Raw genomic sequence first — 24,216 nt, 5'->3', positions numbered from 1 at the left:
ATTCAGTGGGGGCAGAGGACACCAGTCAGTGGGTGCAGATGACACCAGTCAGTGGGTGCGGAGGACCCAGTCAGTGGGTGCAGATGAGTCAGTGGGTGCGGAGGACCCAGTCAGTGGGTGCAGACCCAGTCAGTGGGTGCAGATGACACCAGTCAGTGGCAGATGACACCAGTCAGTGGGTGCAGATGACACAAGTCAGAGTGGTTCAGGAGGACCCAGTCAGTGGGTGCAGATGACACCAGTCAGTGGGTGCGGAGGACCCAGTCAGTGGGTGCGGAGGACCCAGTCAGTGGGTGCAGATGACACCAGTCAGTGGGTGCAGATGCCACCAGTCAGTGGGTGCAGAGGACCCAGTCAGTGGGTGCAGATGACACCAGTCAGTGGGTGCAGATGACACCAGTCAGTGGGTGCGGAGGACCCAGTCAGTGGGTGCAGATGACACCAGTCAGTGGGCAGATGACACCAGTCATTGGGTGCAGAGGACCCAGTCAGTGGGTGCAGATGACACCAGTCAGTGGGTGCAGATGACACCAGTCAGTGGGTGCAGATGACACCAGTCAGTCAGTGGGTGAGGACCCAGTGCAGGACCCAGTCAGTGGGTGACACCAGAGTGACCCAGTCAGTGGGTGCAGATGACACCAGTCAGTGGGTGCAGATGACACCAGTCAGTGGGTGCCGAGGACCCAGTCAGTGGCAGACGAGGACCCAGGAAGGGGGTGCAGATGACACCAGTCACACCAGTCAGTGGGTGCAGATGACACCCAGTCAGTGGGTGCAGATGACACCAGTCAGTGGGTGCAGATGACACCAGTCAGTGGGTGCAGATGACACCAGTCAGTGGGTGCAGGACCCAGTCAGTGGGTGCGGAGGACCCAGTCAGTGGGTGCACCCAGTCAGTGGGTGCGGAGGACCCAGTCAGTGGGTGCAGATGACACCAGTCAGTGGGTGCAGAGGACCCAGTCAGTGGGTGCAGATGACACCAGTCAGTGGGTGCAGATGACACCAGTCAGTGGGTGCGGAGGTCAGTGGGTGCAGATGACACCAGTCAGTGGGTGCAGCGGAGTGACACCAGTCAGTGGGTGCGGAGGACCCAGTCAGTGGGTGCAGATGACACCAGTCAGTGGGTGCGGAGGACCCAGTCAGTGGGTGCAGATGACACCAGTCAGTGGGTGCAGATGACACCAGTCAGTGGGTGCGGAGGACCCAGTCAGTGGGTGCGGAGGACCCAGTCAGTGGGTGCAGATGACACCAGTCAGTGGGTGCGGAGGACCCCAGTCAGTGGGTGCAGATGACACCAGTCAGTGGGTGCAGATGACACCAGTCAGTGGGTGCGGAGGACCCAGTCAGTGGGTGCGGAGGACCCAGTCAGTGGGTGCAGATGACACCAGTCAGTGGGTGCAGATGACACCAGCCAGTGGGTGCAGATGACACCAGTCAGTGGGTGCAGAGGACCCAGTCAGTGGGTGCGGATGACACCAGTCAGTGGGTGCGGAGGACCCAGTCAGTGGGTGCAGATGACACCAGTCAGTGGGTGCAGATGACACCAGTCAGTGGGTGCAGAGGACCCCGTCAGTGGGTGCAGATGACACCAGTCAGTGGGTGGCCGATCCAGTGGCCACACCGAGGTAGCTCTGCTCACACACTGACTTTCTCCATCACGCTGTCTGTGACGTGCACGTCCTCAGCCTGCACTGCAGCTGCCTGCCCGCAGATGTGCTGGTGGTCCTTCCAGTCCTGCACGGGGAGAGATGGGAAAGGGCTGAGCAGAATGGACCCCTGGGAAGGAGGAAGCTGTGCTGGGACCCCCCCTGGGATCCATTGGAGCAGCTCTTTCTCCAGCACTGCAAGGCTCCAGTGCTCAGCCCGACAGGACCAACAATGGGCAGGAAAGGGGCTGTGTGCTGGGTCAGTATTATAGAATCATAGAATAGTTTGGGTTGGAAACGACCTTAAGATCATCCAGTTCCAACCCCCTGCCATGGGCAGGGACACCTCACACTAAACCATGGCAGCCAAGGCCTCGTCCAACCTGGCCTTGAACACTGCCAGGGATGGAGCATTCACAACCTCCCTGGGCAACCCATTCCAGTGCCTCAGCACCCTCACAGGAAAGAATTTCCTCCTTAGATCCAATCTAAACTTCCCCTGTTTCAGTTTGAACCCGTTACCCCTTGTCCTGTCACTCCAGTCCCTAATGAAGAGTCCCTCCCCAGCATCCCTATAGGCCCCCTTCAGACACTGGAAGCTGCTCTGAGGTCTCCCCGCAGCCTTCTCTTCTCCAGGCTGAACAGCCCCAACTTTCTCAGCCTGTCTTCATACAGGAGGTGCTCCAGCCCCTGAGCATCCTCGTGGCCTCCTCTGCACTTGTTCCAACAGTTCCATGTCCTTTTTATGTTGAGGACCCCAGAACTGCACACAATGCTCCAGGTGAGGTCTCACGAGAGCAGAGCAGAGGGGCAGGATCACCTCCTTGGACCTGCTGGTCACGCTGCTTTGGATGCAGCCCAGGACACGGTTGGTTTCTGGGCTCAAGCGCACACTGAAGCCGGCTCATGTTCATTTTCTCATCAACCAGCACCCCCAAGTCCTTCTCCTTGGGCTGCTCTGAATCTCTTCTCTGCCCAACCTGTAGCTGGGCCTGGGATTGCTCCGACCCAGGTGCAGGACCTTGCACTTGGCATGGTTAAACTCCATGAGGTTGGCATCAGCCCAGCTCACAAGCGTGTCGAGGTCCCTCTGGATGGCATTCCTTCCCTCCAGGGTATCAGCCGAACCACACAGCTTGGGGTCATCAGCAAACTTGCTGAGGGCACACTCAACCCCACTGTCCATGGCAGCGATGTAGATGTGCAACAAGACCGGTCCCAAGCCCGATCCCTGAGGGACCCCACTCGTACTGGAGGTGGAACGTTGGCTTCTCAACCTGAACACTCACCTAGGGCATCCCCGTCAGCTCACGGAGAACTCACTAGAACAGAGCCAGAACCGGACTTAAACCCTCTCGGACAGCTCTGGAGCAGCCGGTGCCCTGTGGGACCGCACCACACGCTGGCCTTAGCTCAGCCCCAGCAATGGAGAGGAATGGAACAACTTCCAGAACGGCCTTCAGCTTTTAGGCTGAACCAGGAAAACCCCCTCTGCTTGCTGAGCCCACACCAGGGCTCACAAACCTGCGGGGGGAGCCTCTTGGGACCGGTCACTGAGGAGCACCTCGAACCCTCCCACCCTCCTGCAGCACCGAGCACCAGCAGCGGCTTGGGCAGACGTCCCCTGGGAAGTGAGAAGCTGGTTTTCAGAGCAGGGTTACACCAAAGGTTTTAGACACCACTGAGAAGCTGCATGCAAGCCTGTGCCAGGGCCCGGCAGAGCCCTGGCTGTCCCCAGTGCCACACACTCTGCGAGAGCTCCCCCCCGAGGCTCTCACCTTCCGCTGGCAGTACGTGGAGCAGTAGTTGACTTTGTGGCACCCCGTGCACTCGTTCGTCGCCTCCCGGCCGCAGTTGACACAGGATTGCTGTGAACAGGCAGCAAAGCGACCACGTCAGCAGAGGACAACACCAAAGAGGGTCCCCAAAGCTCTGAGCTCAGCTCAAACGTGAGGTTTTAGAGGTTTGGTTTCAGAGAGGCTCCGAGGCAGGACAATGGGAGCAGGAATGAGGATGGGGCCCTTCGGTTTAATCGTGTTTAGGGAGGAGGAAGGGATCTGCTCCTGTGTGTCCCTGCACCAGGCAGCAGCACTGCCCCATAAACTGTGTCCCACCAGGGAGACAGGAGATGGAGCAGTAAAACTAAGCAAGCTGTAACAGGAGCAGGGACTTGAAGTGAGGCAAGACAAGATACATGGAGAAAAATCCCCAGCCCCTTTCTACAGGCTGTGTTTGTGTCTATGGCTTTCATCTGTATCAGTGACAGCAATTAACATAACCTGGGTGTTGGGTGGAAACATCACTGAGCTACCACAGGAAAGAGCACTTCAGAGAGGACTCTGCTTCCAGCTCATTAAATCCTGACACATCATTAGCACGTTGGAGCCTGGGACAGGCTGTCAAAGCAGCGCCCCTGTCTTTAGTTCCAGCAGCTCCTTCTCTCCTCGGAGCACTCCCAACCTCCCAAGCAGTGCCCTGATCAGCAGCGAGCTCCTCACACCTCACTGAGGTACCTGCCCTTCATGGTGCAGGTACACATGGTGCACATTCACTGCACTGAGCGGTGCTGGTGCTCCCGGCGTGCAGCCGGGATTCGGGCCAGCACAAAGGGCCCGATGGACCACGACAAAGAACAGAAGACCCAGGACACCCTCAGCTCACCTTGATGATGATTTCTGTCTTCCCATCCACATCTTCTGATTGTTGGAATAACTGGTTCTGGTACTGCTGCAAGGGAAAAGCCACCAGATCTGTCCCTGCGGCCAGGGCATGATGTGAAGGCTCCTGGCACTGAGCTTGCTTCTATCGCACCCCAAACTGCAGTTGCAAGAGGACAGAGGGGAACCTCATCCCCCTTCTAAGAGAGGGAGACTGTGACCTTGTGGAGCCAGACCAAGCAGCCTGAGGTGGCAACCTGCCATTCAGTACAGCCCTCACACAACCCCACTCCACCCAGCCAGGCCTCCTTCCTAAAACCAGGGGCTTCACTGCCACAAGGGAACTGCACCAACCACAACCTAAGAAGGTAGCACAGGGAACAGGAGGCAAATGCCAAGGTAGGAGCGCCAGGAGCCATCTTCAGGAGCCAAAGTCTGGGTCAAGGCCAGGGATCCTGAGTCTGGAGGGATGGCACAGCCCAGAGAACAGGTGAGGGGAAGAAAAGCAGACAAAACACCCCCAAGACTTCAGGAGCAGCATCAGCCACAGCCATCATTCCTCCTTCCAAGAGGAGCAGAAAAGGGCTTTCCAACAGGTCTGGAATCAAGCAGTGCCCTGGGGGTGACACCTGGGGTGTGCAGCAGCTTCAAAGCAGCTCCACAGCAGCCCATTGCCCTGCTCTGCTCAGCACGGCCGAGACAAGAGCCCTGAACCAGATGAATCCAAACCCGATCCCCACTGGATTATCCGCTGACCCCGACTTACACTTATTGGGAACAGCTGCAAAGTACCTAAAAAGCCAAACCCCACCTTCAGGCAAAGCAGGCTGAGTGAGTGCGACCCACACATAAGGAGATTAAGGGCTTAGCTGGCAGGTGTCTCTGTGAGCCCGCATCCCAGCAGTTATCCTCCTGTGGGATCACTAAACCACTGCATCACCAGGACACAAGCTCGAAGGAGAACATTCCAGGCAGATGGAGGTGGCGGTGACAGGGAAACCAGAGCTGTGAGCAAGCCATAAGCGTTCCTTTAAGGCAGGGAAGGAATGCACTGGGCAGCCTGAGGTGAACCCATCCTGCCGTGTGCCGGGAAGAGCAAGGCCTTGCTTCCTGGGAGAACCATTCCCATCAGCGAGCCCAGGCTGTGCAGAGCCAGGACTCGAAGCCTCCTCTGCCACCAGCACGCAGCAGAGAGCCAAGGCTGGCGTCAGGTGAGGCTGGAACGAGCCTCCCGCTGCCCAGTGACACAAGTGACCCGTGCGAAGGGCGCTGGAAAACCTCACGGGTCCTGAGCACCCGCTGAGTGAAGAGGTGGAAACGCAGACGCTGCAGCGGCCGAGCGGGCGCTTCAACCCAGCTGGACGCTGCACACAGAGCCCCAGGGCAGGGGCAGTGCCAGGATGGATGTGCTCAGTCCCGTTCTGATCAAGGGCTGCAGCTCCGGAACTGAAACCCTTCCCACCACCGGACTCCACAGGTGTGGCCAGTGCTGATGTCCAGGGACACTGGCAATGGGAAAGCCACTGGGAGGAAGCCTGGCCACCTCTGTCTCTGTTTGAGCTGCACCAGAGCCTCCACCCCTCAGCTCTGAGCCCTGAAACCTGCTGATGGAAACCACACATTGAACCCCCTTCTGCCTCCTTCTTACCTACCCCCATAGGCTACGGCGTGAGCAATTCAGGCCATGCAGAAACTATGGAGACAGAAAAGGTGTGATAGGAGAGAGGCTCAAACCAGACACATCCACATCTCCCACAGAACAGCTCCAGAAAACCAGCAGCCTCCAACTCTCAACCGTTTCCCCTGCTCCTCTGCACACACCAGTGTTCAGTGCTCACCGGAGCTGCACTGCTTACAGGCCAGCCCTTTTGAGGTTAATGTCCTACTCCCTAACCCCGAACTGTTTTAATCTTTCTAAGGCAGAGCCCAGCGGGCCCAGCTGGTGGCTGCTTTAAGCTCCCAGCCTGTTTTCAGAGGGGCTGTGCTCTGAAGGCATCGCTGCACCGCACAGGAGCTGCTTTAAATCAAACACTCGTCACATCCCAGCACCAATTCGTTTAAACTTAGACAGAAAACCCCAGTATCACATTTCCTGAACAGCCTCATCACCTCCCTGCACTGAACCGGGGCAGTCTGTATGCTCTCCCCCTCCTGATCTGATAGGAACAGTGGCTTCATGCACACTCCAACAAATGGACCCACAGACCCCAGTGTAAAGCTCTGCCTCTAACCCACCCCTTGGGGCCAGCTCCTCTCTCCTGCAGGAGACCTGGAGGCTTTCCTGCCCCAGTCGCTCTCTCCCTAAAGGTTTTTCCCTGCATCACTAAGGCCAGCACACCCAACACTTAGAAAGTAAGCAGGGGATCACATACACTCAGTCACACCTACCAGTGGGCAGCAGCAGCAGCCTGACGATGCTCTGATGGAGCAGCTGTATCTCCTGAGCCCACACCAACAGGGCTGACGGTCTGCTTCTCCTTCCGAATGCCATTGCCTCAGACTTGGAAGTAACCTTACTGTAACTCACACCTGGTGTTTGCCCACACAAAGCCGTGCTCAGGCTGAGCAGTGCTGCGCAGGCGCCCGTTTCCGCATGGAAAGCACCAGGCTTGTGGCCACCACCATCATAGGATCATAGAACAGTCAGGGTTGGGAAGGACCTTAAGATTGTCCAGTTCCAACCCCCTGCCATGGGCAGGGACACCTCACACTAAACCATGGCACCCAAGGCTCCGTCCAACCTGGCCTTGAACACTGCCAGGGATGGGGCAGCCACAGCTTCTCTGGGCACCCTGTGCCAGCGCCTCAGCACCCTCCCAGGGAAGAGCTTCTGCCTAAGAGCTCAGCTCAGTCTCCCCTCGGGCAGGTTCAAGCCATTCCCCTTGGCCTGGCCCTACAGGCCCTTGGCTAAAGCCCCTCTCCAGGTTTCCTGCAGCCCCTTCAGGCACTGGAGCTGCTTTAAGGTCTCCCCTTCAGGAGCCTTCTCTTGTCCAGGCTGCCCCAGCCCAGCTCTCTCAGCCTGGCTCCAAAGCAGAGCTGCTCCAGATACATCTTGTAGCTGTCCATATCCCTCTGTCATGCCCACTCCCATCCTTATCTGTGCAGTCAAAGAGAAGACATGACTGCTTCGTTCTGGTCCCACTTGCTAATGACAGCACTGCTCAAAGGAAGCTCAGGATTACATTATTCCCCTTGTTGGTATCATTTTGAAGGTGGAAATGCCAACATCAGAGAGGAGTCGTGGCAGGAAGGGGAGCTGCTCAATGCAGCAAGTGAAAACCATGAAAAATCCTAAGTGCAGCACGAAGATCAAAAGCCCTTGAGCTCTGCATCCTCAAGGGCTGAGATGCTGAACCCCAGAGTGCTCTGCACCACTGTGAAAACTAAAGATACACATTAGTTCTGGCCATGGCAGTGACGTCTGCGCATCCAGCTGGGAAGCAGCCTGCTCCTAACAGATTCCTTTAATCCTGCTATGTATTGTCACTCTTCCAGGAAGAGCTGACTTACAGTAGCAGCCCCATTACAATTTAATCTGTTGGACAGAGCTCCACAGCTCTGATCCATTGGCACCACCTTTCACTGCCTCACACCAGGAACATGCTGCTGGATGGAACCCTGCAAGGTCTCCTGCAAAGGGCAGGGGAGAAGGCTCCCACCATCCATTAACCCTTGGCAGTTCTGTCAGCAGAACAAACACAAAGTGGATGAATCACAGAGCCATGGAAGCAGCCAGGTTGGAAAAGCCCTTTAAGCTCATCCAGTCCAACCATTCCCAGCACTGCCAAGGCCACCACTGCCCCATGGCACTGAGGCCTCATCTCCACAGTGTGTGAGCACCTGCAGAACCGGTGCCTGCAGCCCTGCCCTGGGCAGCCTGTTCCAATGCCTGAGCACCCTCTGGGGCAGGAATTGTTCCTCAGCTCCATCTAAACCTGCCCTGGGGCAGCTTGAGGCCGTTTCCTCTTGTCCCATCCCTTGTTCCTTGGGAGCAGAGCCCGGCCCCTCCGGGCTCCATCCTCCTGGCAGGCAGCTGTAGGCAGCCATCAGGTCCCCCCTGAGCCTTCTCTCCTCCAGGTCCCTCAGCCCTTCCCCATCACACCTTTGTGTGAAACTGGTCTGGCAAAAATCAGTAACAACCAAAGCAGGAGGACAACAGAATCATAGAACAGTTAGGGTTGGAAAGGACCATCAGTTCCAACCCCCTGCCATGGGCAGGGACACCTCACTCTAAACCATGGCACCCAAGGCTCTGTCCAACCTGGCCTTGAACACTGCCAGGGATGGAGCATTCACAACCTCCCTGGGCAACCCATTCCAGTGCCTCACCACCCTCACAGGAAAGAATTTCCTCCTTAGATCCAATCTAAACTTCCCCTGTTTCAGTTTGAACCCATTACCCCTTGTCCTGTCAATGCAGTCCCTAATGAAGAGTCCCTCCCCAGCATCCTCCCTCTCATACACCCTCACTGCCAGAAGAATCACTTTGACCACACACATAGAGTGGGAAAGAGCCTTGAGTTATAAATCAGGGTGAGATTGGAAAAGCACCTCTGACCACCACAGAAGCAGACAGCCAATTCCTTGATATTTATTGCAATCCCTCCCACTGCCAGCCCTGTACCCACAAACCCAGCTCTTCCCAAACACGGAATTCATCAGGAGGACTTCAGCAACAGCTGCTTGTGATACGGCCCAGAGGGTTCCAGAAGCCTGCACACAACCCCAAGCCTGAGAATTGTTATTGGGTATGAAAATAATGCCACCACGAGTGAGTGCTTTTATCAGTACACACAACTGTTGAGGTCCCCCTGACACACACAGGGAAAGGGGCTTCCTCTGGCACCAAGCACGTGCTCACCCCTGCCTGCTGAAGTCAGCACTTTAATCCACACATGGCAGTGATTTTAACTCCCAGTCCTGGGGCCAGAAGGACCTAGATGTCCACTGTAGTGAGCTGGATTTGGATCAGAGGCTGGGGGGTGGACTCTAAACAACTGTTCCAGAACCCACTGCAGGGATAAACAAGGGAAGACACAAAAAAACTGGGCCAAGAGCAGAAGATAAACCAAGTCAGATGTCCATCTCTAAACATGTCCAAGCTTCCAATTTTCCAGCATCCCACACTCTACAGGGCTCTCCAGCAGCAGACAGCCCCTCCTGGAGAGCAGCAGGACACCCGTCCTGCCCAGGCAGGAGGCAGGGAAGGCTCTCAAGGTATCACACACCTGCACATCAAGGACGCAGTGTACAGGAGAGTTTAGTAGAGCCAGCGTGGCAAAGCACATCAAAAGACACTGCAAGGACTGTCCCAGGGGTTCTCAGCCTCCCCACACAGGGCTCTTGCTGCACACCCCTACCTATGAAGTCAGTGGAAAGTGGTGTTAGCAATAACGCTGATGGCAATGGCAGGTAGTGCAGTGGTGCACAGGGAAGGGGTTCACCAGCTACTGACAATGACACCACCTTCCCAGGATGATGTTCCCACTTCCCTCAAGCCCACACCAGCAGCTGTGGACCTGTGGGAGAAGGGGAATATGGAGCCAGATTCCGAGTGCATGAGCTGGTGGTGAGAAGCATGAGGGTCCCTACCATGCATCAACTGAAGAGAAGAAAAGCAGGAGAACAGGGAATTCATTGCAGATAATGCCCTACAGAGGAGAGAAGGGCCACTGGGCACAAGCCAAAGCTCCTGTAATGCCAGCCAGCCTTGCAGTCTTCCCATGGGACTCATGGGACACGACCTCTGCCTGCACAATGCTCAGCATGACACCTCTCAACGTCACTGCTCATCTGCTTCATAAACTCTGCAGCTTGTTCTTGTTATCCCTCTGCCTCTGGGGGCCACCAAAAGCCTCTCTGACAGCCCTGCTCACCGGCCATAAAGCAAGCAGCCACCCCGGCTGAACACTCCCCAGCTTTCCTACACCAGGATGCAGTGCCCACGTGCCCATGAGTTTATGGCGAGCCGATGGAACAGCTCAGGCCTTGTAACCCCCAAGACTTTGTGCAGCCTGCTACTCAGGGCTCCTGGAATCCTAGAGCACCCTGCTCCTTTCCCCACGACACAAATAACTTGCAGATTTCTCCTGATAAGCCACCAGGATGAGTTTCTAAGGGCTGCCACTATGGCCACCCCCAGGGAAAGTCATCGAGGTGCCACCCTCCATCCCGCAGCCCAAACGATGCCCTTGGCCGAGCCACCTCACCCCCTCTGGTGTGGTTACCTCTTTCCTGTCCACGTCAGCTTGGATTTTGGCCTGTGTGACCGCAGCTTCCCGGAAGGAGGAGCTGGCCTGCTTGGCCTGCTCGATCAGGGTCTTCAGCTGCTGGGCCGTGTGCAGCAGGGAATTGACCATCTCCTCCAGGTAGAGCCAGCTCCGCTGCTCCGTCACCTCCAGGCCGTTCACCACGGAGGGGGATATGGCTTTGGTGGGAGTGGTGGGGGGCACTGCCAGGGCAGGGAGCGAGGTTAGCACTGAGGAAAGGAAGAACAAGAGGACACAGGGAATCGGGGCGTTTCATCCTGTAAAGTGGGGGGAGTTGCTGGTTGTGTTTGGCTGCGACTCCCCTGCACCCGCTGAATTCTGACCTTAACCGTAACCCTGAAGCAAGACTGGAGTAAAACCAACGCAGTTTTCCTCACCACAAAATCCCCTGTATTACAAACCTGCACTTTCCAAGCCATCTGCCATGAAGCCCTTTAAAATATCCTCAGTAACTGTCATCTTTGGACCTCTTCATCCGGGATCCTACCCATAAAACAATGGCTGTAAAAATACAGGTACCACACTGAAAGACCTCACGTTTAGTAAAAGGTACTCACAGTTGTATGTGCCTGTTTCAGATACCTTGGGTACCTGACCACTAATGCTCACTGCAGCTCTGAGACCTCTCCTTGCCCAGTCCCAAAGGTGAGAGTGAACAAGCACAGCCCAGGTGGAAGTTTTACCTTCAGACACTAACATCTCCTGACATGGGATTTACACTGCCTGTGTGGGGCAATCTGCAAGAAGGAAATGTCCTGCCGACAGCCTTTTCCTCCAGAATGCTAACTACAACCCTTCACTCTTGTATGAGGTAGAGTGCTACAGGTAGGAAATGAAATCCATAGATTCATAGAATAGTTAGGGTTGGAAAGGAGCTTAAGATCATCCAGTTCCAACCCCCTGCCATGGGCAGGGACACCTCACACTAAACCATGGCACCCAAGGCTCTGTCCAACCTGGCCTTGAACACTGCCAGGGATGGAGCATTCACAACCTCCCTGGGCAACCCATTCCAGTGCCTCACCACCCTCACAGGAAAGAATTTCCTCCTTAGATCCAATCTAAACTTCCCCTGTTTCAGTTTGAACCCGTTACCCCTTGTCCTGTCACTCCAGTCCCTAATGAAGAGTCCCTCCCCAGCATCCCTATAGGCCCCCTTCAGACACTGGAAGCTGCTCTGAGGTCTCCCCGCAGCCTTCTCTTCTCCAGGCTGAACAGCCCCAACTTTCTCAGCCTGTCTTCATACAGGAGGTGCTCCAGCCCCTGAGCATCCTCGTGGCCTCCTCTGGACTTGTTCCAACAGTTCCATGTCCTTTTTATGTTGAGGACACCAGAACTGCACACCATGCTCCAGGTGAGGTCTCACGAGAGCAGAGCAGAGGGGCAGGATCACCTCCTTGGACCTGCTGGTCACGCTGCTTTGGATGCAGCCCAGGACACGGTTGGTTTCTGGGCTGTGAGCGCACACTGAAGCCGGCTCATGTTCATTTTCTCATCAACCAACACCCCCAAGTCCTTCTCCTTGGGCTGCTCTGAATCTCTTCTCTGCCCAACCTGTAGCTGGGCCTGGGACTGCTCTGACAAAAAGCACAGAAGCAAAATCCAAAAGCACAGGCAGCCAGTGATGCTCCCAAACACACCCCAAGGGACATTAAAAGAGGACCAAAAACCCCACCAACTCCTGAGGTGCTGCAGCTTTTACTTTTTCACACCCTAACCACAACTTCAGCAGTAACTGCTCTTTGTAGGAAGCCACCAGAAGGAAGCTGAACTCCCATCCTGGTAATCAAGTCACACTTCCCTTGAACTTAATCTCCAGTCCCTCAGTTATTTGGGCCCTGGAGTTCTCCCTGTCCCAAAGCCTGTGTTAGAATGTCCTAGAAAACCAACAGTGTCTTAGCCTTAGAGCTGCAAATGCTTCAAAGAACCAACAGTTATTGTGCCCCTGAAACATCTCGTGCTCCTACCACCAGGCCTGCACTGGGAGAGCACGGTATGAGGAAAGGAAATCCAGATCCAGGAACCCAGCAGTACACAGTGTGAGCTCACCTGGGGCAGCACTTCCAGGATCAAATGTTACCCGGCTTTACCGGCCTGACTTTTCCACAACTGAACTCTAACTCTAGCCACCTGCCATGAAAAGAAGTCCAAGGCATTCACATCTACCGGCAGCTGACCTCTGAATTCCTCACTGAGCTGTTTCTTAGAAGGAAGAGGTCTAACTTTGTCAGCAATCTCCCACCACAGTCCCTGGCTGTCACTACAGATACTGGCTTTCCAACCCCACTCCTCTGTCTACGGCAGCTCCAAAGAGAAGGGCAGAAACAAGCCCCAGACCTCTCTCACTGAAGGACAGGGACACAGGACAGCAACTGCAGAGCACAGTTACAAACATACAACAGGAGGCCTCCCTGTCAGGGAAAACCTTCTGGACTACACTTCAAATGGTACTTAAAATCCAACCATAAATACTGTCCTGAGCAGCTAGAGGCAAGCAGACCCTCCTGCACCAGGCTGCAGTGAGGGGAAGCATTTGCAGACCCACAAGACCTCCTGCAGGATGGAATATCTCCCAGGACACTTTAAGTGCATTAAACACTTTAATCCTTTCCATATCACACCTGGTGGTTCTCCATGCAAGCAGCAAAAGCTGAAAAGGATCCAGCACAGCTTCAGAGGAGAGGACAAACCTCAAACCCCAGAGAGTTGCAGGCCACCACGTGTTAGACGTGTGACAGCACTGCAGGGCCAGCACGCAGGTGAAGGGACATCTGATGCTGAAGCCCTTAATTAAAATACTAATTTCAATCAGGTTGCACACGAATGGCACAGAACTATTTGCACTTAGATATGAGGAAGAGATAAGCTGGTCCTTTATCATCAATAGGTGTTTGCAGAAGGGCCTTTCCCACTGCTGCACTTCCAGTACAATATTAATCCCAACATAGCATTTGATAGCTTATCTAACAGGAATTCCTTCCGATCCCGTTTTGGCAGAGGTGTATCAGGCAAGAGAAAGTGTTCACTGGTAGAAAAAAATCGATGTTTAATTAATAACATCAAGATCTGACTAAGACTTAAAACCAACAATGAGATTCCGCTCCGGACAGAGCAGGAATGTGCTGTGCTGCTCCGAGCAAGGAAATAAAAGGTCATGCAGAGGGGAGAACCCAGGCTTTGAACCAGAAAGACTTCAGACTGCACAACAGAATACGACACGTCGATGTGGTCTCTTCTTGATGTCTCGGAGAGCAGTAAGAGGGATCAAACCCAGCCTCTTACACTCCTCTGTGTCAGCGAGATCAGAAGTATCAAAGTAACTTCACAGAATCACAGAAATTAGAGAAGGAAAAGGCCTATAAATCACCTCATCACCAGGCAGTGGCTGAGTGCTCCCTGCTGCATCTGCTGCCCAGGCTTGGTGAAAACTAGAACACCCCAAGCTGGCAATTCCAGTTTCTCCAGCACTGTCTGCTTCAGTACATCAACACTCAGACAGCATCATGGTTCACTGAACTTAGCAGTCAGGTGTACCCATGGGAGGGCACAGCTTAGGGAACGTAATTACATTTGAAGAGGTATTTGATAATCAGTTTAACCCACCCATCAAAAACTGCAGGTGTGATGTGCATTAGTCAACTATTAAGGGATGGAAAAGTGACCCTGGGTGGGAGAACAGCAACCAGAACTGTCCAAAATCACCTCCAGCATCTGCAGTGGATTCACAGAGGTGTTAGAATGGTTGGAAAAGCTGCTGTGACATGATTTTAGAGGGGGTGGTCTCCTCAGGTCAAACCATAAAGACACGCTTAGCTACAGTGCCCAAGTGTGCCAGAAGCTGTGGAGCCAAAGGCTTAGAAAGGGCAGGGGATGGCAAGGATGTGGGAAGCAGGATCCCAACAGCCTCCTCTGGTGGAAACCACATCAAAGGTCTCAGTAGCACAATGAAAAACTTTACAGAGAGCAGAAAATCCGCTTGTCCAAATCTTAATAACCTCATAAGCAAACCAGCAAAGTTTATTCTTCTCCCCTCAATCTTTACCTTTGCTGAGAAAGCAGATTAGAGAGCAAATTCAAGCAGTGCTGTCTCACACGAGGGACATAACACATACCAATTTTGGGATGAGATGTTGGCAACGCAGCTTCAGGAAAAGGTGAGATCTGGCAGTTGTCCTGGTAACTGGGATAGTGAGGCTCCGGGTGACTGACCCTGCACGGCTGCTGGACGTTGGTGTCCTGAACTGTGGAACAACACCACCACAGTGAATCCCTGAGCCACAGCCAACAGGCCCTCCCCATGCTTCTGCCACCCCGTTTTCTTTACAATGTATAAAAGTTCCTACACTCAACGCTAATTCCAAGGGTTGCAAATGAGAAACAGGAGCAAGATCAACCTTGTACTGACTTCATCTCACCCTGCTTCCACTTTTACAGGCAAAGGTTACTGCTGCTTCCCTCCTTCACCCCCAGGTAGTTACAGTAAGCACAGCACTCCAAACCACAGCTCTGGGAGCAGGACAGCTCCCTCAGCAGAGCTCACAGCCCCATCCATGAGTCAGACTGAAAGACCTGAAATATGTCATGTGTTTCTCTTTGGTTTGATTGATTCTGGCATTTGCCAGCATTTACCCAGACTCTTTCACTTGTTTCAAGCACCCAGCTAGGTACCTCTTTTTTATGGTAGTATTTTAGGACAAAGGAGGAGTGAAGGATTACAGAGATGACATAAAGCCCTAGAACTCAGCAGAGGTGAACATTAGCACCTGCGGCATCTGGGCAAACTCCTGACTTCTGTGCAACTGAGACGAGTTCAAGCTGCCCAAATCATTCTGAAGGAAGGCCAGTGGGTTATGAATATTCTCTCTGTAAACTACTGAGAAACAACTTTCTTCATGCAGCATTTAAAATGCTTCTTCCCATAGCAGTGAGCATCTAATCCTTTTTTCATAGAACCATAGAAAGGTTTGGGTTGGAAGGGACCTGAAAGCTCATCCAGCTCCAGCCCCAACCCCTTCCACTGGAGCAGCTTGCTCCAAGCCCCTGTGTCCAACCTGGTCTTGAACACTGCCAGGGATGGGGCAGCCACAGCTTCTCTGGGCACCCTGTGCCAGCGCCTCAGCACCCTCCCAGGGAAGAGCTTCTGCCTCAGGGCTCATCTCAGTCTCCCCTCGGGAGGTTCAAGCCATTCCCCTTGGCCTGTCCCTACATCCCTTGTCCCAAGCCCCTCTCCAGGTTTCCTGCAGCCCCTTTAGGCACTGGAGCTGCTCTCAGGTCTCCCCTTCAGGAGCCTTCTCTTCTCCAGGCTGAACCAGCCCAGCTCTCTCAGCCTGGCTCCAGAGCAGAGCTGCTCCAGCCTGTTTCCTCCCCATCACAGATGTTTAGCAGACGTACCTACACCCAAACTCTTACCAGTGGCTCCAGTGAAAACATCCCCCTGGGATGTGCTCTCTGAGATAATGGCTGTGGCCTCCACTGTTGATGTGCGATCGAAGGTCAGAGCTCCTGAGGTCGTGATCTGTCCAGAGGGAGTCACCGTGACTGGAAACAGCAGAAGCACTTTCATGATTCACAATCAGCACAGGGGCCTCGGTGGTTCAACTGCTCATATCCCTGGCCTGGATCATCCAGAGCCAGAGAACTCACAGAGCAAATGGCCTCTGGGAATCCAGTTGGGATCACACCAGAAAGCAGTTTCTGGTTGATTCGGAGTTATTACAGCTCTAGCAAGACTGGTTCCTACTACTTAAATCAACACAAAAACCTATGGATTATAACTAATTCTACAACAGTTTGGTTAGCTGGGCAATTCTAGTGGTCTCTCTACACAGAGTGATGTCTTATGCTTGGCCAATGCAAGGAGCAAGTCACAAAATCCTTTTGGATGAACATTCCCAAGAGGCTCCAAAAAGTTTAAAGCCCTTTTTAAACAGGAGTAACTGATCTGGCACCATTAATCAGTAAGCGGCTGATTTGGGGCACTGATTCTGTGGCACACTGCTCAGCCAGAGCATTATTATCTGCAAATAATGATTCATTTCAAGGCATTAAGGCTACAGATTCATAAAATATGAGCCGTCATATATGAAATATTAAATATGTGATATTAAATATGTGGCTACTACCAAAACTCCCCTCTCTCAATGTCAGCATGAGCAAATGTGCAACCTCACAGCACCTCACATGAACACACCACCACAGATTTTGGGGTGATTACAACCAAAAAGACCCTATTTGGAGGAATAAAACCAAAAGCAACTCAAGAGAATCCCTGTTCAAGTCCCTCCCCACCATTGCTGGTAACGTATCTTACTGTTGGCTGGGTATTTTGGCATTTCTGCTGCTTCCCCCTCCCCTTACTTTGCAATTTTATCATCCAGATGCCTCTAGTGTGATGAGAGCAGGAGGACACATGGATGAGACTGGGAATGTGTGAGCTGGATGAGCTTGCAAATTAATTTGTGTCCTCACACAGGTGGTTTGATCAAACCCAGTGAGTAACAAAGTGTGTCCTGCACGTCGGAGAGGAATTTGCAGATAAAAGCATCGCCTTCTGCCTCCTTCATTAACGACTTTCAGGCTCTGGATTTCATTCCAGCTGCTTAGAGCCTACTTTTCTAGTTCAAGGAAGAGCGCAAATCTTACTCCACAGCCGCACCCCCCCCAACCTCTCAAAGCCAAACCCCAATCTCAGGGGATGGAACAGGGATTCTTGGCAGAGCAATAGATGTCCAGGCTTCCCTACTCCACTTGCAGTCGAGATGTGGCAACACTGTGCTGGTTTCTGCAGTGAAATCAGCCAGACACTGAGTCAATAAAGCTACCAGAGAAAAGGAAGTGGCAAAACAAAAGGCATTTCTCTCAGCTGGCCAGTTCCAAGGGGGCACTGATAGACATAAAATGTCTAGTGTGGCAATTCCTCATAGAATAGCTCAGGCTGGAAAGGACCTTAAGATCATCCAGTTCCAACCCCCTGCCATGGGCAGAGACCCCTTCCACTGGAGCAGCTTGCTCTAAGCCCCTGTGTCCAACCTGGCCTTGAACACTGCCAGGGATGGGGCAGCCACAGCTTCTCTGGGCACCCTGTGCCAGCGCCTCAGCACCCTCACAGGGAAGAGCTTCTGCCTTATCTCCAACCTGAACTTCCTCTGTTTTAGTTTGAGCCCATCAAAAAGGGGAAACAGTTTTTATCAGGAGAAAAGAACCTACATGTAGTAGCAGCTGTGGCAGGCAGCAGGGTGATGTTTTTGGAGCAATCCTTCTTTGCTGGAGCTGCAGGCATTTCATTCTCTTTTTTCCTCCTTTTATATGGCACAAAGAGTCGAACAGGACCACTCTGGGCAAAACAAACCAAAGGAAGGAAAATGAAAGAGAAAGGAAAAGGAAAAGGCATTAGCTGAGGCAGCTCTTTGGAGACTTTGGCTTCACTTTCATCTTCCCAGATGCAGCTATGCTCACACAGCACGTATCCCCATGGAAGATGTGCAGCCTGCAACAAGTGATCAAAAAACTCATAGATCCCCAAAGCAAAAGAACTTTGTGGGGAAAAAGAAGTCCCACTCAGCTCCCTCCAGCTGGCAAGGCCCAGATTCAGCCTCTTTCCTCTATTATTTAAGGAGTAGAACTGGGCAGATAATCAGCCACTGGTGGAAGACAAGAGACCTGGAGTGAGGAGGAGGCAGGAAGCTGTTGGCTTCAAGCCTAGGAAACAAGCAAATCATCCAGTTCATGGCAGAAAAGAAATGCAAACCACTGCTTCAGGTCCACCTGAAGACTGCAGCTTTCAGGACTTTAACCTCATTTTTGAAACAAAGAAACCAAAAACCAAACCCCAAACAAAAAAAAAACAACAAGTATTTTAATATGAAAATATCATCCCACACAGAGTATTACATTGCATCCTTGTCAAAACACCTTTTCCACCTCAAAGAATTGTGGAACATCACAGATAGTTTTGACAGCCCCGAAGGCTTTTCATATAAATACATTATTATTTAGAAAAGACAAAACAAGAAGAAGAAAAAAGCATTAACTACTATCCAGTTGTAGCAAGGCTGTGGTGCAATGCTGCTACCAACTCCTCATCTCCTTTCTTTGGGAAGCATGGACGCAGCACACCCAAACACAGGACTTGTGAATGCTTTTAGGACATCATGACCTGCTCACAAACGGCTGTGGCAGCTTGAGGGATGAATTGGTTTGAAACTCATGGGTGTAAAGCCTACAGCTCACCAGAGTCATGTCGTCGCAGCAAGCAGCACAAGTACAAGAGGCAGCATGAGGATTTAAAATCCCATCCTGGAATGAGAAAATGCCTCAGTGTTAGAGTCACCAAACCCATAAGCATAGCTGTAACCTGCCAGCAACATGCAGACAGCTCCCAGAGAGACAACCCATTCCCTCCCAGAGGCCCTAATCCATAACCAGCTCCCTCCAGCACACAGGAGCAGAGTGAAGTGAGAACAAGCAATTTTCAAATCACAAGGCACAAATGTGCCAATCTGAGACTGGAGAAAGCTTCTGCCCAAGCACAAATCGACTGCCAACCTAATGGCAACGTTGACTTCCCCGTGAAGCTCCTCCCTGCAGGAAATAAATGACCCAAAGTAATACCCAATAAATGCTGCAAGCAATGAATATGTTTGTCAGGCAAACAGAATTAAGCAGATCAGGTTATTGAATTACAGTATTAGGGGTGAGAGCTCACAACTCAATTTCTGTGCTCCAGCTCAAGGCTGGACTTCACCCTGAGGAGACTGTAATCCCTTTTCAAGTACAGGAGTTGCTCTGTGCTGCTTGAAAACCCACCCAGAAAACTCCCTCTGACATCTCTGATTCCCAACCAAAGCTGCCCCATGGCACCATCACATGTAACTGTAGCAGCACACACAGCTTGGGCTGCTCCACCTGCCCCTCCAGCAGGAGGGAGGAAGCAAACTTACGTGGATAAGGCACTGCAGTGGCCTCCCAGCATAGCGGATGCTCCTCTTCCAATCTTTGCTGCTGGCTCGTCCCGCCATAGCTTCAAACTCAGTAGGGCTGTACCAGTTGTCCCCTTGTTTAATGCACCTACCACGGCCTCCTGAAATAAAGCAGAGGAAAGACATTGTTAGTAAAGGTTAAGAACCATTTTGTCATTTTCCTAAAGAAGGAAATGCTGAACTTGCAGGACTAAACAGCAGCTCATCTCTGGCAATCACCAAATACACCCATCTGCTACTTCTCACCACTCCAGGGTAACCATGCCCATTTATTATCTTGGCTTCAGCAATGACTGTGCATGTTTAGAGAGGTCCATCTTCAGGCCTCACCAACACATCAAAAGGCTAGAAAAAATTCCTCATCCACAGGAAGGATAAGTCTTTCCTGCAAAAACACCACGAACTGAAGCTCTTCCTTAATTTGCACTTCAATTTCTAATCCTTCTGGTGGGGAAGATAACTCTGTCCATGAAGGAAGCGCTGTGCTGTGCTGTCAGGCTTGCTGACAGATTCTGCTGCTGTTGCTTCAGCTTTCCCACAGAGAGAAAAGAGAAGAGGAGGGGCTAAGGCAGCTAAGGAGTCCCACTAGGAGACAAGCTCTCTATTTTCCCTTCCAGCAGTCATTCTTTAGAGAAACATGGGTCTACTGAGGCAAAAAAGAACATGAGAGGAGTCAAGCTATCGCTGGGGAGACTCACTGCACAGCAGCTGGGATCTTCACAGATTAAAGAGAAGTTAAAAAGCCTCTGAAGACAGAGAAAACCAGAAGAGAACAAGGGATGGGAAACTGAGCCCTGAAAAGTAACATAGAATCATAGAATAGTTAGGGTTGGAAAGGAGCTTAAGATCATCCAGTTCCAACCCCCCCTGCCATGGGCAGGGACACCTCACACTAAACCATGGCACCCAAGGCTCTGTCCAACCTGGCCTTGAACACTGCCAGGGATGGAGCATTCACAACCTCCCTGGGCAACCCATTCCAGTGCCTCACCACCCTCACAGGAAAGAATTTCCTCCTTAGATCCAATCTAAACTTCCCCTGTTTCAGTTTTAACCCGTAAACTTGATTAAAAGAAGAGAGCATCAAAGAGGAGCTGTCAGGCTTCCTCCTCACCCAAGAAGGTCACTGTTACCTGAGCCGAGTCTGTTCTTATAGAGGATGCCACTGATGTTCCGGCACCTCACCGGGAGCTCGTTCTCGTACACAGATGGGTCCCAGTTGTACTTGGTTCCAGTTTTCTCTTGGACAGATGTCAGAGGGGTAGGAGAAGACTGAGGTCCTTTGGAAAAAGAAAGGGAAAAGAGGTGACGGCAACTGAAAAGCCCACTGGATGCACCGTTACCTGCACAGCCTGGCCACAGCAAGTGTCAAGTGATTAACTGATGTGAGTGACACCTCTCCACAGCCACGTGTTACATGGTGCACCACAAAAAATTCAGCTTCAGTGTTCTCAGTCATAGAATCCCAGCCTGGTTTGTGACGGAAGGGAGCTTAAAGCTCATCCAGCTCCAACCCCTGTCACTAGCAGGGACACCTGCCACTAGAGCAGCCTGCTCCAAGCCCCTGTGTCCAACCTGCCCTTGAACACTGCCAGGGATGGGGCAGCCACAGCTTCTCTGGGCACCCTGTGCCAGCGCCTCAGCACCCTCACAGGGAAGAGCTTCTGCCTAAGAGCTCAGCTCAGTCTCCCCTCGGGCAGGTTCAAGCCATTCCCCTTGGCCTGTCCCTACAGGCCCTTGGCCAAAGCCCCTCTCCAGCTTTCCGGCAGCCCCTTTAGGCACTGGAGCTGCTCTAAGGTCTCCCTTCAGAAGCCTTCTCTTCTCCAGGCTGAACCAGCCCAGCTCAAAATGACTGAACAGAAAGCAAACTGAGGAAACACTTTAACAGAGTGCTACAGGCTGAAATTGTAACCTGTAGCAGGGCTAAGCAGCTGCATGCCTCTTCCCCTTCCTAGAGGCCGAGCAGCAGCGCTGCAGGTCTGTTGTGCCATCTTGTGGCAAGAGGAAACAGCCGTCAGCAAGACCTGCTGGATCCAGACATCTGCTGTTGCGACACTTACAACACCAGCAAGTGGCCTGCCTGGAGATAAAACTGTATTCAAGGACCCTTTAAAAAGAACCCATGTGCAGCACTAGAAGAACTTTAAAACCCAAGTGCATTATCTATATTAAACTGATCCATCTGCCTTTGGGTTGGGAGGGCTGCAGAAAGGCTTGTGACAGCCCAGCAGCAGGGTGAGACTTCCCAAGAAGCTTATTTGCAAGGGGCAGCGCAACTAATAAGAGAATTAAATCTATTTCCGACATGGAAATACAAAACAAACCATAAAAGTAACTCTTTTGCTCCCAGATAATACAAGAAGTACCATGTAAAGAGGGGACAAATGATCCTTATAAAGCAACTTTACATGATATTATGCACATAGTGGTTTTTACTCCTAGAAACACAACGGAAGTGGAGAAAAGTGAGCCCTCCAGGAGAATGCCAGTTAAAACCAGCCTGCCTTATACCTGGTGTGAGAGGCGTGGAGGGCCCCTTCAGCCCCGTGGTGTCCACAATGCTGCCGTCCGTGTGCACCACGATGAGAGTGGCTTTTTCGGGGTTCAGGCTGTCCCCAATCTGCAGGGCTGTTCTCCCAGACTGCAGAGGAAATAAAGAGTTGAGATCGATGGAGTTAAAAGACCAATGTGCTTTAATATACCCCCCAAATCCTCTCAAAGGTACCCTAAACCACCAATCGCTGTGGCAGTTATTAGGTTAGTTTGGGAGGTTTCTGCCGACCAGATTCAAAGGTTACACGTTGCAGGCTATCAGATCCATTGCAGAATGAGTATATGAGGGTGGAGAGGTGAAAATCACTTTCATAAGTGATAAAGGAGAAAATTATGTCCCCCAGACAACGGTTTTGTGGCTTAAAGCCTGTATCCTGCGATGAAAACACGCCTTTGGCCTTCCCACAGCTCAGACCTTCATTTACACTACGAGAGGAGGTGGGACCTGGCTCATGCCACCGCAGGAAAGGGCAGGCTTACCAGCACGTGTCCTGAAATGGAAGCTGCGTTGGCCACGGACGTGGTGAAAACATTGTCTGCAGAGGCCCCGACGCTGGCGACGGTCACCGTGGTGACTTCTGAAACGCAAAGCAAGCACCGCATTAACATAGTGCTTGGGGCATGATTTATCATATATACCATAGGGCCTGGTATATATATCATATATATATCATAGGGCCTGATATAGATACCATATATATCATAGGGCCTGGTATATATATCATATATATATCATAGGGCCTGATATAGATACCATATATATCATAGGGCCTGGTATATATATCATATATATCATAGGGCCTGATATAGATATCATATATATCATAGGGCCTGATATAGATAGCATATATATCATAAGGCATCATATATATCATAGGGCCTGATATAGATAACATATATATCCTAAGGCCTGATATATATCATCTATATCATAGGGCCTGATATAGATAACATATATACCATAAGGCCTGATATATATCATATATATCATAGGGCCTGATATAGATAACATATATACCATAAGGCCTGATATATATCATATATATCATAGGGCCTGATATAGATAACATATATATCATAAGGCCTGATAATGAGCTAAACATCCATAGAGTCATGTTTCCTCCTTCCTTCCTATTCCAGGGCAGTCCTGGGGCTCGTGGCCCCTCGCAGGTGTTGTGAGCACACTCAGCTGGATTTTTATCAAGCTTTGGGTTGAACGTGCTTTAACCTCTCTGAGAGCATAAAAGCGGTTATCAGCATGGGACGAACTAAAGGGGAAACGAGCATTGCAGCCACACGGAAACCCCAACCCGAACTGTGATGCTGTTTATTAGAAGAGGGGTGTCTGGCAAGCACCAAGAGAACCGTACCAGTTTCTGGGGTGCCATTCCCTGCTCTTGGCCCAGTTAAGAACTGTCCAAACTTACACCCAGATGCTTCCGTTCCGTGCGGGGTGTTTGACTGCCGGGCTAAACCCGGCCGCTCAGCGCCACACAGGGCTCACAGGGAGGGCACGGCCCTGCAGCTCGCAGGGAGACCGCGCTCAGGCGGGAGGGGCTCCGCCATCTCCGGTGCCCCACAGCCCCGCACGGCTCGGGGCGCTTTGTGAACGGGGCAGGGGCTCCAACCGCGGGGGCACAGCGCACCCTGCTCGTGTGACTGCGGGTGCTGCGGTGCGGGAGCGAGGAGCGGGATCACTTCACGGAGGGTGCGGGCGCCTCGGGCACAGCCCGGCCCTGAGGTACGGGAGCGGGCGGGCGATGGGGCTGAGGGAGCTGCGCATGCGCGCTCCGCCCGCCCTGACCTGCGAAGGTGGCGGCGGCCTCGTCGGCGCTCGGCAGCGGCTCGGCTCCCATCTCGATGTGCTCGGGGTCCGCCGCCATCACCGTCACCGCCGTCACCTGCGCGGCCGCCTCTGACTGCGAGGCCGCCGCTTGCGGAGCCTGCGGAGGCTGCTCCTGCTGCCCGGGCCCTTCCGCAGCCGCCGCTACCGCGGCTGCCGCCGCCACAGCCGCCGCCTCCGCTAAGCCCAGCTGCTTCGCCGCCGAGTCGGCGTCCTCCATCCGAGGCGGGCGGCGGGAGCGGGCCCCGGGCGCTGCTGAGGGTCCCGCGG

At 52.6% G+C, this 24,216-nt stretch overlaps 2 protein-coding genes across 5 annotated transcripts in view; one reads left to right on the top strand and one right to left on the bottom strand.

Moving 5' to 3' along the window:
• The window catches only part of PLCB2 (phospholipase C beta 2), a 277,519-nt gene that overhangs the window by 186,466 nt on the left and 66,837 nt on the right, over positions 1-24,216 (top strand). The window lies entirely within an intron of this gene.
• On the bottom strand, positions 1,576-24,192 carry DEAF1 (DEAF1 transcription factor). Of its 4 annotated transcripts, none has more exons than XM_062623324.1 (13): positions 23,908-24,192; positions 22,584-22,681; positions 22,062-22,191; positions 20,684-20,830; positions 19,512-19,651; positions 18,802-18,867; positions 17,779-17,905; positions 15,982-16,110; positions 14,685-14,813; positions 10,531-10,781; positions 4,308-4,373; positions 3,425-3,514; positions 1,576-1,734 (listed from the first exon to the last, which is right to left on the bottom strand). In XM_062623324.1, exons 1-13 carry the CDS (start codon positions 24,164-24,166, stop codon positions 1,636-1,638), a joined length of 1,731 nt encoding a protein of 576 aa, XP_062479308.1. In that variant the 5' UTR covers positions 24,167-24,192; the 3' UTR covers positions 1,576-1,635. The 4 variants fall into 4 exon arrangements, with proteins under 4 accessions (XP_062479308.1, XP_062479309.1, XP_062479311.1 ...); XM_062623325.1 differs by having other exon boundaries at positions 4,308-4,370; XM_062623326.1 differs by lacking the exon at positions 10,531-10,781 and having other exon boundaries at positions 1,588-1,734.

Source organism: Pezoporus occidentalis, unplaced genomic scaffold (assembly GCF_034315485.1).
Source record: "Pezoporus occidentalis ecotype Australia unplaced genomic scaffold, CSIRO_AGI_Poc_V1 ctg250, whole genome shotgun sequence".
In the NCBI taxonomy this organism is placed as follows: Eukaryota; Metazoa; Chordata; class Aves; order Psittaciformes; family Psittacidae; genus Pezoporus; species Pezoporus occidentalis.
This window is presented reverse-complemented; position numbering and strand designations above follow the sequence as displayed.

Excerpts from the sequence above, each read along its gene's own strand:
- DEAF1 (XM_062623324.1), bottom strand. The coding sequence starts at position 24,166 with ATGGAGGACGCCGACTCGGCGGCGAAGCAGCTGGGCTTAGCGGAGGCG. Across the intron at positions 19,652-20,683 it reads TAAGAACAGACTCGGCTCAG|GAGGCCGTGGTAGGTGCATT; the intron begins GTAACAGTGACC and ends GCTTTATTTCAG. Across the intron at positions 17,906-18,801 it reads GCTGCGACGACATGACTCTG|AGTGGTCCTGTTCGACTCTT; the intron begins GTGAGCTGTAGG and ends TGTTTTGCCCAG.